The sequence below is a fragment of the Amphiura filiformis genome, chromosome 7, assembly GCF_039555335.1.
Source record: "Amphiura filiformis chromosome 7, Afil_fr2py, whole genome shotgun sequence".
Classification (NCBI taxonomy): Eukaryota; Metazoa; Echinodermata; class Ophiuroidea; order Amphilepidida; family Amphiuridae; genus Amphiura; species Amphiura filiformis.
The window spans coordinates 10280181-10294853 of NC_092634.1; the positions used below are offsets into that span (position 1 = coordinate 10280181).

The 14673-nt window shown below is 36.1% G+C and overlaps 1 protein-coding gene across 1 annotated transcript in view; it reads right to left on the reverse strand.

The window, feature by feature from the left end:
- Window positions 1-11119: 11119 nt before the first annotated feature.
- LOC140156730 (sphingosine kinase 2-like) overlaps window positions 11120-14673 on the reverse strand; it is a 48472-nt gene continuing 44918 nt past the window's right edge. Inside the window, exon 5 of the mRNA XM_072179670.1 lies at window positions 11120-14428. Coding sequence (XP_072035771.1) covers window positions 13360-14428 — 1069 coding nt within the window. The 3' untranslated portion in view covers window positions 11120-13359. The remainder of the gene's footprint in view (window positions 14429-14673) is intronic.

Below are 14673 nucleotides of genomic sequence, written 5' to 3' on the forward strand. Positions count from 1 at the left end.
ATAATATACATAACTTTTGTTACCAGTGTGTAGTTATGTTTTGAGAAATATGCAAAATTAGTCACAAAATTTATCAGGGGGTGTAGTACCACCATAAAGATGAGGAGCTGTCTGTCAGGAGAGCGATTTAAATTCAAATCTGATTGGCAAGCAATCACTCTCACTCACCTGGAAAGCTTGCACCCACTCTCTAGATTGAGCTGTTCCTGTTGAAATCCACACACCTCTCTATTTTGCAATCCTAACCCCCTGCATGGCAGATTAAGGTCATGTCTTCCATAGGGGGTGTATGGATTTCAACTGACATAGCCCATTGGCAAATAAAGCAAAAGGATTATGATTGGGATTGCAGTCTTTGCCCCATTAGGAGTCGCAAGACCTTGTAAAATTAAGAGTTGATATACAAACACAAGGAAAACAAGGTAAATGGAATCAAATCAAATCTTATCTAACAAAATGTTTTTCTATCAAATAATATTTTCATTCTCATACATCAAAAATTCAAAATAAAAATATACACTGACTTACTGCAGTAATCAATTCTTCTTTATACTTTAACAAAGTATATACAAATCATTCCTTAAACAAAACGCAAAATTATTTATACTCAAGCATTGCAACAGTGCCATAGCAACTTATAAGGGTAATATTACACCTGGTGATTTATATACATGTATACATATAGATTACATATCAATGATATCATAAGTAAAAACACATGATCATCATATCATATTAGAGCATCATTCTTACTGTGGTCATATTAAACATCTCTACACTGTACCCCCCCCCCCCTCATATTTCACCAGGGTCCAATCCATAACCAATTATTGACAAATTAATAATAAATGCTTAACTGAATTTGACATTTTTATGTGCTGATACCTGCAAACACTTTGCATAGAAATAAACATATTATAGCACAGTTATTTATCTACAGACTTGTTACAAAACAAATAGACTTTTTTTTACAAGTTGGAATAATAAAGGACATAGGAGTAACACTAGTCAAAATAATTATTAATACTTATCTTTTTCCTGATTTTATCTCAAATTAAACTATATATAATCTCAACCTAAACAAGATTTCGTCCATCAAAATTTGAATTATACTTTATATTTATAGAAAATATACTCGGAAAATAATAACATTTCTAATTGCAAATATTGTATTGCTTCAACAAAACTTAAAATTCTAGCACTTACAAAACAAATAAACACAGTTGATGGAAATCTGAGACTAGTAAATTGACTAGTCTCAGATGGAAATACACTCATTTAGGAAAGTTAGGTCACAATTACGTAATAATGTGTTTGTGCACGGCCTGTGGGGTGTGTTTGTTTTCTCCAACAAACGTGGACCCACCTTCACTGACATTTCACTCATACAGACCCACAGCAACCATGGACATCCATGGTCGTACAAGAGGGCCAGAGAATACTACACACTGTAATAATGCATATGGGGTATTTTAGGTCCCCCATCGTAAGTGTAATACCAGGTCCACAGTTTGGTGGTTAAATACCATATCTTACCACAAAAGTCCAAGCTTTCAACAGTGAAATGTCAGTGCGTAGGGGTCTAAAATTACACTGTTGACTACATAAGGTCCACGTTTGTCATTGAAAATGTGTAGGGTTGTGTTCTTAAGCTAGAATTGACCACACAATTGCTCACATGCTATTTTGTAAGGACCATATGCATGTCTCTAAGATCCATACATCCATTAGCCTTTTCAAAGTATGGCGTACACAAAAGGAGGGCAGTCTTCAATCTGGGTAAAACCCTGCAAATTCAAAAGACTTTACCACTTCGTGCAGTGCCATCCTATTGTGTCCATCCTATCTCGAAAAGGCTAATTCAAATGACATTTTTATTGAAACAAATCTGCCTTCAGAAGAAAATTTAAGTCCTTGCATCCTCGGAAGGTATGGTCTATCAAGTAGGGTGTATGTGTGTTGTAGGGGTGTGTCTGTATTTGTGTATGAGTATTAGGTCCTCTATTATTTTGCAAATAATGGATAAAGCACATGGAAATTGTTTTGTTTCACATCAACATATAATAATAGCTTCTCAATGTCAATGAGGTTTTTGTACATTAACAGCTTGACAACACATACATGTAACATTCTGGCAGGTCTACTGTTTGCGTAATTTGCATTCAATGTACAAAAGGGGTCTACTTATCCTAATTAAGACTAGTTAATATACAAAGTTGTTTCAAAATATATTCTCTCCAATAAAAAGATTCATTTATATAGTACACCAGGGCTTTGCTTTAACATTAGTACAAACATTATTTGTTTATAGTGCTTACCAAATTACATGCATACCTCGGATAATTTTAATAACTAACATTGTATACAATAAACATGAACATGATCACGTTTTTCAGATGTCATGAAAGAAAAATTTTCACCTCAATGACACCAACAGAAATTTACACTGGAATACATTTATTGAATTTTATTCAATTTTGGTCAATTTTCAAAATGAGTGTCATATTCTCTGATATCATGTGAACTGTCTTAATTGGGTGACATACTGTACATGTATGAGTTGTATTATTTCAACCGAACTTCAAACCAAAGTCTACAGATGTATTTATACCAAGATCATTGTTTGAATCACCACTTTCAAGCAACAACTATAGTTAATTGTCACTTCAATATGTGGATCCTGTGTTTCTCTACCGGAAGTCAGTTTGACTAAAATTATCATGTCATTACGTATCCTGGAACAACCCAAAGCCTATGTCGTACAGGAACGCGTACTGTACGCTCTGCTGATCGTTTGTTTGCAGTAGTAACTGGAAATGCTCAAACATTCAGCTGTACAGAATATACAAATCAAGCATGAAATTTACCTTTTGCAAAACAGCTTATACATCTATGGCTAAGAAATTATGTAAACTTCCAGTTTCAAAAACCAGCAATGCATTATTTCTGCTGAAGTGAAGTGACAGCCTCACTTAATCTCAGTGCCAATTGTTATGTTAGGCTATTTCATTTGAAATCCATATCCCCCCTGGAAGACATGATCTTAATCTTACACACACACAGGGTGTAGACTTCAAATGGAGTCACCCATTCAGGTAACTACATTTAAAATACATAATCCATGTGTGGAATATTAAGGTCATATCTTCCATAGGGAGGTATATGGATTTCAACTGGAATAGTTCATTGATACATTAATTACATTAATTAATCAAGCAATTCTCAACTTATGCAGTGATGTACAAAATATGTAAAGGTAAATAGTCATCACAAAATATGTTAAGGCAACTCATCGTAACATAGAATACAAACTTCATAATGTGCTAACAGAAATCAGTCTCATAGATATACAAACTTATGAAAACTCATGTTAGTGGCAAATTTAGGTACGGTACGCGCTTTTCTTTCCTTACAACTCCTGTGGAAGACATGATCTTAGGGAGTGTAGATATCAAATGGACTTATCCACTCAGGTAACTCAATTTGAAATTCACACTCCCTGTGGGAAAGATTAAGGTCATGTCTTCCACAGGGGGTGTATGGATTTTAACTGGAATAGCACATTGACATATTAAAAGAACCAAAAACTAAAGTCCTCACTTGTCTGGACACTCGTATCTCAAGAGCACAATCAATTAAAAGCAATAAAATCCAGATGAATGTGTAGAGAATTTTGTTAGCTGCAATATGATATCACACTTGTTTAAAAAGAAATCAGAATGACCAAGAAATTAATTAATGAGTGAATGACACTTGATGCGATTCAAAAAGTTGCAGTGTGATTTACTGTGTAAAAGGATAGGTTTGAATGGATATCGACAAGTAAAATACTCTCATTAGCATGGTCAGTAACCGATAGATAGCAGGACCGCCACTGACTTCAAGTGAATGAAACATATTAGGATATGCAATTTCACACTGTGTAATGTGTTTGAATCATTAATTTCTCAGTCATTTGGATTTGTTTTCACACAAATTTGACATCATACTATAGCTAACAAAACTCTCCTCATGTTCTTATCAGTTGTATTGCTTTTATTTTCTAAAAGTATGTCCAGAGTTATGACGACCTTATCAAATGGAGACTTTCTATTTTTAGAAGTACATTCATCACAATCAGTTGGATTGTCTGTGGCAATCAACTGATTACCTTTGCTGATATATTTTCTTTTGCAATACAGACACTTTTTGTTCAATCTAACAACAATTTGACTTCTAGTGTCCACATGCTGCATTTAAAATTAGAAATAACTTGATAGCATCTGTATATGTAATAAACCACACCTAGGATGCACTATAAGCTTTACTATCAATGTACACAGGTGGCAAATACATTACATGTATAGTGGCATGTTTTTAAGCATCTGCAATTAGCATTTCCACAAATACTATATGGTATCATGATCGCTATACTCTAGATTGCAGTATCAACTTGCATGCATAGTATTATTGTAATGCCATACTATAAAACCTTTCATATTAAGAAAGTACACTGTCTACTCATATCAAAACTTATCTGATTTCATACGAAAGTGACAAAATTTGTCAGATTCCAGTTAAAAGGTAAATTGAGGCATAGTTGGCTCACAGTCAAATACCAAAAATAGGGGACAAAAATGTCACAATTATTACCAATCTCACCTCTCTACAAATGTATGTCAGAATGGATAGTAAAGACTCTGGAGTAGGTTCTCAAGTTTGGTTAGGGAAAATTACCAATTTTTCAGGCATGAAAACTGATCTTGAAAAAAACAACACTGAAAACCATGTTTTTTTTACCATTTCTGTGTATTTGACTCAGAAATAATCTGAAAAACACTGAAAACAATAACAAAAAATGTTCATGCCTGATTTTTATACCAGAATCAACTGAAAGTGATGTGGTTTATAAATGAAAAAAGAAAAATTACATGTAATAAAACATGTAATACAATGTATATGACACAATCTGGTCCATGGAGGCCAAAGGACGGCTAATTTGAAATTGAGATAAAAGCAAAAATGTAGAATAAAATACAATAAAATACATTTCAAACATAATTATTCTAAGCTTTCCAATCAACTACCAGATTAAATAACCAACAATATGACTGTGACATGATCAAGGGGAATGAGTCTCATGTCGACCCTGGTTGAAAATGAGTTTTACATGTTTCTAAAGAGGATATTTAAAGCTTTCAGAAACTGAAAACCCTGTGTTAATACAACTTTGCTTTGAAAGTTACATGTACGTAAATTTATCAATCGCTGAAAACAATATAAAAATAAAAGAATTTTAAAGGTGAACCTCATTGAAAATAAAGTTATATATCAATGGAAAGCTTATGATGTCAGGATACTAAAAATTATTTTTTCCGATTTTTTTGATGGCCAATAAAGCTGAAAAATAAAAAAAATAATTGAATTTTTGGTCTTTTTAAGGCGCCCAAAAAGCACCCAAATCAATCGCCTATGACCTTGAGAATGCTCGTGACGTAAGCTCAGGGTTCGTGAGTCACGTGATCCTACTCGAAACATGTAAACAAGACTTGCTTCCTGTACTTTGCAAGCTGCCCGGCAAGTCTGATTTTTACAATAAAGCTTGAAATTAGAGGAATCTTCAAGTTGCTGGTTCCTTCTATATTAAAAATAATAGAATTATTGTCAACACATAAATTTTCCGTAACTTTTTGACAAAATCAGTCATAACTCTGGGTATAACTGGGTAATTGAGTTTGAATTTCGCGCTGGGATCAATCCCATGCGCAAATGCTAGCTGCTACCGTTCATGTCATGGACTGAATAAACATGATCGAATAACAAATTAAATACTTGTTTGTGACATTCCCTATTCTTGATTAATTTTAAAATATCTGATTTAAAAAAATATTGTCTTGAAGTAATCAAAAAAATAATAAAAAACCGCCGATTTCATCAAATCCAGCCCATATAAAGGTTTTCATATTTAGCGCATTGCGGTAATACATTCTTTCCACACAATCGCGATTGAAAGAAACAGATAATCGGCAGATACTTTATTATAAAATAAATACAATTTAGGCTTAGTAGACCGTTATTTGATGGAATTCTGAAATCTGAATAAAATTAAAATATTGTCACTTGTGTCACGATTCTTTAATGATAGTACAATCATTGTACGGTACTGAAAAAGTGAAACATTCATGTTTTATGGATTACCGAACACGATGCGTAAATTGCTGCTGGATGCTGAAGAAATGGCAGGGACGGATATGCACAAACACAGCGACTCGCTTGGGGCTTCGCCCTCCTCGTAGCACTTGCGCTGTCAGGAGATTTGATCAATCGCTCCCTTATATTTGGAACATTTACAGGAATAAATTTTGCTGATAAAGTAGCAATAAGTTGGAAATATCAGAATGTGAATATCAAATCAGTCATTTTGTCTGCAAGTACAGTACAGTCGCGGATACTGAACACTCGGCGTAGTGAGACTCAGTCAGTCACTGAGCTGAGCTCATCCCGTATGTATCTATATACGAGTTCGCTTATCATACATGACCGGCTATGACCGGTTGTAAAGCTAAGAAATAATTAAAAATCCTGTACATGTACCTTATTCTATGCCTTCATTTTCTCATTGTGATAAGTTCATCTCAATTTGGTGTGACGATCTGAACTGGTAGCACTAGCAGTTATTTTTTGCAATCTGTTTTCATTCCGGTTCTTCGGCGAATCTTCGCTCTTCGTGCTTTACTGTAAATATTCCCTATGCATATCGTGGATAGCTTGGCCTATCCCAAATCACCCCGGCCAGCACTTTTCCCATTTTTAAATCCACACACTTTATTCAGGAACTTCATTCTTGATTTGATCATGATATTTCCTTCATGTTATTCTTATTTTATTGAAGATATTTTTCATGTAAAGTAAGTTGACAATGACTGAATTCTTGCATTGGCCCGATGCATGCCACAGTAATACACGGACATTGTGTTTACAATCAAACCCGGAAGTAACTGTGTGTCCCCATGCTGACGTCATCATCGAAAAGCGCCTCAATTTGAACGATTTCGTTTTGTAATTTAGGGGGTGCCAATATCCAATCTTTGCATGGAGATTATGTCTGTCCTGGTGCGTTAGGCAAATAAAAAATATTCTTTTCTGCTTCCTGGCATCATAAGCTTTCCATTGATATATAACTTTATTTTCAATGAGGTTCACCTTTAACATTTTTTTCCCAATATCTCAAAATCAATTAGCGACATCCGACTCATTTTAAATACAACATTTATAAAACCCAGAATGTCACACTGTTGCACACATTACCACTGCCTACATTTGACTGGTCAAGAGTGTGTGTAACAATGTGTGTATCAACAATGGCATATTCTCCGTTTCTATCACAGAGGCTTTCTGGAATTATCAATTTGATCATTATACCCTCTCTTTTCCCTCCATCACACCATATTTACACACAGGTAATTTCTTCATCAGGGATTGAGTTTAAGGCACGAGAGTGTGATCGCACACCTTAAATCGCCTGTCTGAGTGTGATTTATAGCACACCTCAATTCTTAAACTTCTTAGCGAGTGCAATTTAATAGCACACCTGACAGCCTGCCTTAACATTTCCAGAAGTGCAATTTGTACCATGCCTGTTATTTTCAAACCCCAATCCCTGCTTCATTATTCAAAAGACAAGCGTTATATTTCAGTGATTTATGGCTACTCGGGGGAAAATAAATAGGATTAACATTTGTTCTGGATATTGGCCCATATGTTGGAATGTTAAACTGAAAGGGGAAACTCCTCATATTCAACACATAATACATCAAAATGTCACTGTAAATGTTTCAACCAATCCAAGGCAATTAATATTTAATATACATATATATGGTGAAGACCAACAGCTGACACTAATGCTCCTATAGTCTATTTGGCATCCTCAAGACAGTAACGTCCGCGTGAGATACACACACGCACATGCGGTGTATATGTAGCAACTGATGTGACGCAAAGTGACTGTGCCATACAGATACACCACCTTTGATCTCGCATGCTACCATCTTGGAGAAGCCAAATTGATTAGAGCCTGTAGTGCTTGTCATCATAAATATAAATGCAGACACTTGATAGTTTATTTAATTTGTGACATGATCAAGGGAATGAGTCACATGTCGACCCTGGTCGAAAATGAGTTTTACAGAGGATTCTAAAGAGGACATTTAGACCTTTCAGAAACTGAAAACCCCATGTTGATACGACTTTTTTTTGCGAAGTTACATCAATTAATCAATCGCTTAAAACAATATAAAACAAAAGAATTTTAACACTTTCTTTGTTATTATCTCAAAATCAGTATTAGCGACATCCGACTCATTTCCCTTGACTGTGTCACATTTTTAAAAATCAGCCTCTATCTGCTTGTCTTACTCTACATGTGACACAACATCATTGGGCAGGAAAAACCTCGTACATGTGTTTGTGGCACTTAAACATATTTAAAACAAAACTGCCAACCGGTTACACATGTAACATAAGATGTTTTGCTTTAAACATGATCAGGGCCCAATGACACTTAGGAGGCTTTTCTTGCCCAACGACACAATCTGATCTAATCAGACCAAAGGTAGAAATTATGAATATGAGCAATAGGCAAAAAATACAGAGTAAAAAGACGTAAGAAAAATTGCCAATATAAACGCTTATGACTTTGTAACCATATCAGGGTTTCAACAACTTTATGCCTCAGTTACCTCGTAAGTTGATGGTGATAACAAGTCAATTGTCAAAATTCCCTCCTTTGGTCTGATTGGATCAGATTATTTGTATAAATGTACGCAATGACTTCTAAATTTGGACACAAGCTCATCATAAAGTATGGATAAGGCAAGTACTGATTATGACACACTATATACATGTTTTATGACACATTTTGTGTCATTTATAGAATCTAACATCAATTTATAAATTGGTCAGATACAGACATACAAGAATAATTGCATGATATACATGTGTAAAGTTGAAAGCAATTTCAACCTTGACTTTTCTCCGAATGGATGATATTGCACCAAGATGTTTCCTCATCGTAAGCCACCGTGTTTTAATTAGAGAAATGTTTTATACAACCATGCAGAAATATCAACTGAAAATACTCATTTGTTCAATATTGCATTGGGCTATTCCAGTTGGAATCCATACACCCCCATACATGACCTTAATCTCCTACACAGGGAGTGTGAATTTCAAATGGGACTACCTGAATGGGCAATTCCATTTGAAGTCTACACTTCCTGTGTGGGAGAATAAGGTCATGTCTTCCGTAGGGGGTGTATGGATTTTAACTGGAATAGCCCAACTTAATTCAAGCCAGGTCTAACATATCTGTCTGATACAGACTACTAAATAAATCATGTACATACAAAAGAAGAAAGGCTCACATATTAAGCTAATGTCTGTATCATTAAAAAGAAGCAATGACTGTAGTAAGTTTGTATGACACACATATCCCATCCTCACGTTGCTACAACTTAATTTCAATGTAATTTTATAATGACAGTCGCCAGCCTCAACTGAACACTAGTAGAATTGTTCAATTGCTGCTGGCATAACATATTTTTCTGCCACTAGCTGCGACTGCTAGAATCTTCACCAGATTGTTTTCCCAGATTGGGCTATTCCAGTTGAAATCCATACATCCCTATGGAAGACATGACCTTATTCTTTCCACACAAGGAGTGTGAATTTCAAATGGGGTTACAGAATGGGTGACTCTATTTGAAATACCCCCTGTGAGTGGGCTTAAGATCAAGTCTTCCATAGGTGTATGGATTTAAACTGAAATGGTCCATTATTTTGGGAGCACTGATTCCTTCTATTAGTATGTAGATTCAGTGGTGAGTGAGATTGGCATTTCTGGAAGTTCTCATAAAGTTGCCCCTTTGAGGTGGTGAGTTGGGAGGGTGCAAATCCCTCCTAATCATGATCATTTGAACTGCTCCCCAAGTTCTCTTGTACCTTATTCCGGGCCTTATTCCCTTTCCATCTTACAAGACAGAGAAGTTCTAGAAACACCGATCTCAGTGTCTTCCACACCACTATCCACTGATGACAAAATCAGTTTCTAATATTATCTGAAAATATATTCTGGTGAGTTTAAATTCATTCTTTTCTACATTTGTTTTTTAGTTGAGATGACAAGCCTCTTCTCTTTTTCAAGTTAAATAATATACATTTAATTGATTGTGAGGATCTGGAAATTAGCAGAAATACCGTAGCATTGTGCTAACATGGTCACAAGGTTTCCCAACTTTCTACATTTCATTAGAATGTAACATAACTAAAGAGAGAACAACAATGCAAATGAGTTGCAGTGCAGTGCAGACTGCAGAGAGTTGGAAACAAATTTGTGAAACAAAATTAATCACTCTTTCCTTAAAGATGTATTATAACTAACATTTTGGAAAAGATTATATCAATATACTGGGGAAGATTCCCCGGATTTCTAACAATTGCATACTTATACATACTTGGGAAGCAGAATAGCCAATTATGCACAAAAACACACACATTTTATGGAATAACAAGAATATACATACATGTACACAATGTACAAACCAAATTATAATACTACATACATGTGCATTTTTAGCGGCAAATTATTGTTACAATAGTAAATGTTGATTGGTCTACATGGCAATATACATGATATGCCTGACATGTCATAACATAAGGTTCCCATGTAAAGTAGCAAAAGCAAACTTGATTGCGGCATGTTTGGGGTAGTTTACTATAATTTACTACATATCCAAGTTCAATCACCATCAAAGTTTCTTTAAACTCTGACCCTGAATGTGATTCATAAAGTACTAGTAAGTGTTTAAAAACACTGTTAAAATTGAGAAATCGTACAAGTTTTAAACCTTGGGCTACTATTACCGTTAATAAACTTAACCCACCCCAGTTGAAAGTTGGCAATCATTTTCATAATATTGGGTAATTCCAGCTGCAATACATACACCCTCTATGCACGACATGATCTTAATCTTCCACATAGGGATTGTAGATTTCAAACGGAGTCACCTATTCAGGTAGTCCCATTGAAATTTACACTCCATGTGTGGAAGATAAAGGACATGTCTTTCATAGGGTGCAGGGTGCAGGTATTTTAACTGGAATGGCCCATTGCTTACACATAGGCAGGATCAAAGATTTTACAAAATATATCTGAAGCTAGACCTAAATACAAATAAATTTCAAAATTAAAACATCACACACACAATCTCCCTGAAAACAAAAGATACTTACAAAAAAATGAGTTGCACTATTAAATAATTTGCAATAATCCGGGAGGTGCATGTTTATGGCATTCTGGGTTTGTCATCAGTTTTATCATTTAGGCTGATTATGATCATCCACCAAGAACCTACAATTGGGCTATTCCAGATGAAATCAATACACCCCCTACAAAGGGAATGTGAATTTCAAATTGGGTAATGGGTAACTCCACTTGATTTACACTCCTGGTGTGGTTGATTAAAGTCATGTTTTCTGCTTATCATAGGGGGTGTATAGATTTCATCTGGAATAGCCCATTGCTTAGGCTGTGGAAAAAATGTTTGGTTAGGATTCCCTGCTGCTCAAAAAGTATGGTCGGTGGTCGGGCACAAAGATTATTTTATTTTATTGATTTATTTTGGTGGTAATGCATCCCCCATCCATCACTGTTTGGGAAAATGATGGCCAGCAGTCCACAAACCATGCAATTTGACTGCAAAATTGTAGTTTTATTCATGCATGTGAAAATTTGCAGATTTTGGAATATCTACACTAATAGATAATAAATAAAATCTCTACTGACTAACTGACTAATTTTGGGTTGGGGGTCTGAGCTGCAAGGAACTCTAATCAAACTATTGTTCGAGCTGAGTGTCTAGTTGGCTGCTACAAAAATAAAGTACAGAGAAGCTGCAGGTAAAGACAGAGCCTATAAGTCACATTTGTCACAAAGAAACACTGGGGAAGGTAACAATAGAGAAGGCAGAATATGGTGAGAAAGACATAGAATATCACTATGAACATGCAGGGTACTTGACTATCACAACATGATCACATTGCAGAAGTTTGGTATTGGGCTGCGGTTTCATCCATAGGATAGCACTGGGTAACGATAGAGAAGGCAAAATATGGTGAGAAAGATAGAAAATATCACTATAAACATGCAGGGTGCTTGACTATCACAACGTAATGACATTGCAGAGGATTGGTATTGGGCTATGGTTGCACTGGGAAAGGCAACTATAGAGAAGGCAGACTATGAAGAGGAAGACACAGAATATCACTATAAACATGCAGAGTGCTCAACTTTTTAAGACATGATGACACATGCAGAATTTTGGTATTGAGATGCGATTTCATCCATAGGATTGCAAGATGAGCTATCAAGAAGTCACAGACCAGATAGCGTAAACAGATCAATTGCAAGACAGGTGTGTAATATTGCCATGCTCACCTGATTTCTAAGTGATTTGTGCTCTGCGGAATCCATTTTGTGCATGCAGACAGAGATTAAGCTAATTTTAAATTGAATGATTTTTGACGATTCCATTATAAATTCCGCAAAAGTCCTTGGGTCATTGCATGGATAAAAGGGTTATGCACAATTGAGGGCACATGTTAATGTGGTATTGGGTTATTACAGTTGAAATCCACACACCCCCTATGGATGGCATGACCTTAATCTCCCACACAGTGGATGTAGATTTCACACTCCCTGTGTGGAAGATTTAAGGTCATGTCTTCCATAGGGGGTACATGAATTTCAACTGGAATAGCCCATTGTTCATGCAGATATGTTGAAAGGTGCTAGGTATAGCTGGATAAGACGACACATGTGCTGATCATACACAAGTCCCATACAGCAAATTTGGGTCAAAGGTTACGTAAGCTTGATCACACACAAATCACATATTGCACAGTATCTTGCATTTTTTTAACATCATTGGTGCGTACTGAATACATAACATCTTGCTCTCATCACATGGTCTCTTTATCTGCTAATATCAAGTCATCATTAATGAAATTTGATGCATGCAAATAATCAAGACTGCGAGAGAGACTACTCATTTACAGACAAGATTTTCTTGCATCAATATTGTCATCATTCTTGATAGAAACAAATGCTTCCAAATATCTCAGATATTCTTCATTACAGCCTCATAGGATTGTTCAACTGGACAAATCGAAAGCCTATCTTACAAATATATATATACGTTTCAAGGACGGTCATATGGGACTAAATAATAAGAGTGACCAAATACTCCATACATCACAATTTCCAGACTTGACACATGTAGTGGACATCAAAAGTCTCCTCATTCAGGACTAATACCACCCTCTCTATCTTGGTGCTGGCGTTAGGACTTTCCCTTTCAGATTGGGTATTACCTCGGCTTGGATGGGGCCATAGTCTATTCTTTCCCCATCTATGGTGAGGATTCCAGACTCTGTCATTGGTTCTAGCCTGAACGCACGTGCATATAAAACTTGCACCAAGTCCTTCTCAATGTGGGATCCATCAGTAAAGGCTTCCATGAGATCCAAACAGTTCTTTCTTGTGACAGGGCACTTGAGGTATTGTATAGACAAACAACCTTCATCAAATTCTCTATCGGGCCAGGCCATGACATCTTGTGACAAATGTGACATATAGGTAATGACAATACCCACAAAATCTCCTTCTAAGGTTTCCCAATTTGAAGGAACAGGTTCTGACAAAGCTGGCAGAAGCGTCTCGATTGTTCCCTCACCAGAACCACTAGAATCTGTTAAACAAGGCGATGATGTATTTCCAGTGGATGATGAAAGCTCACGGGGACTACCGTTGGATATGTTTACGCCACTATCACCCTCTTCACTTGACGGATGTTTTGTGAAGCCATTGGAATCCAAGTCTTCTCGGATGAATTTGTCTTTGAAAGAGAACTCGTCATCACCTTGTAATGATAGACCTTGCGTCACTGTTAAATGTCTTGGCATACTGCGGGCGGTCATTTCCGGTAATTCATCTGCCTTCATCTGGTAGGTGCTGTGATGACGCGTCATGTGCTGTCGTTGTATTTCATCATCATCATGAATGGTTTCATCATCGTTATCCTTCGGGTATATCCGTGACGATTTACTAATCTGATACTTACTTGGATCGTCCACCGGAAGATACGTCAACTTTCCATGGTAGTGACGGAGGTTTATGATTCTGACAAACGCGCCAAAGGTGAATCTTGCCGCGCCAAGGAATCTGTACCGTTCACTCTCTATGTCTATATCAGCTATGATGCCCCAAGCGACCGCTAAGAATGAGATCACTTGTAGAGTGTCAGTTTGCACGCTGATGAGATCCAGAGGATGACTCCCAGGCTTGGTTAATATAAAAGCTGCATGCATGATGGCGTTCTTGCGATAATTCTCTCTGTATAAACGAAAAAATAAATATTCCAACATTTTAGAATAGTATTGATAATTAACTTATATGTATATGGTACATCAATTGGGGATTTGGGCTCCAATGTATTTTTATTAAATAATAAGAGATTCAATTTGTTATTTTAACTATCTACTATCGTGTCATAGATCACTATCTACTATCATGTCACGAGTAGTGGATGCTGGCTGACTGGTATCCACAACGATAAAATATTGGACATGCCTATAATC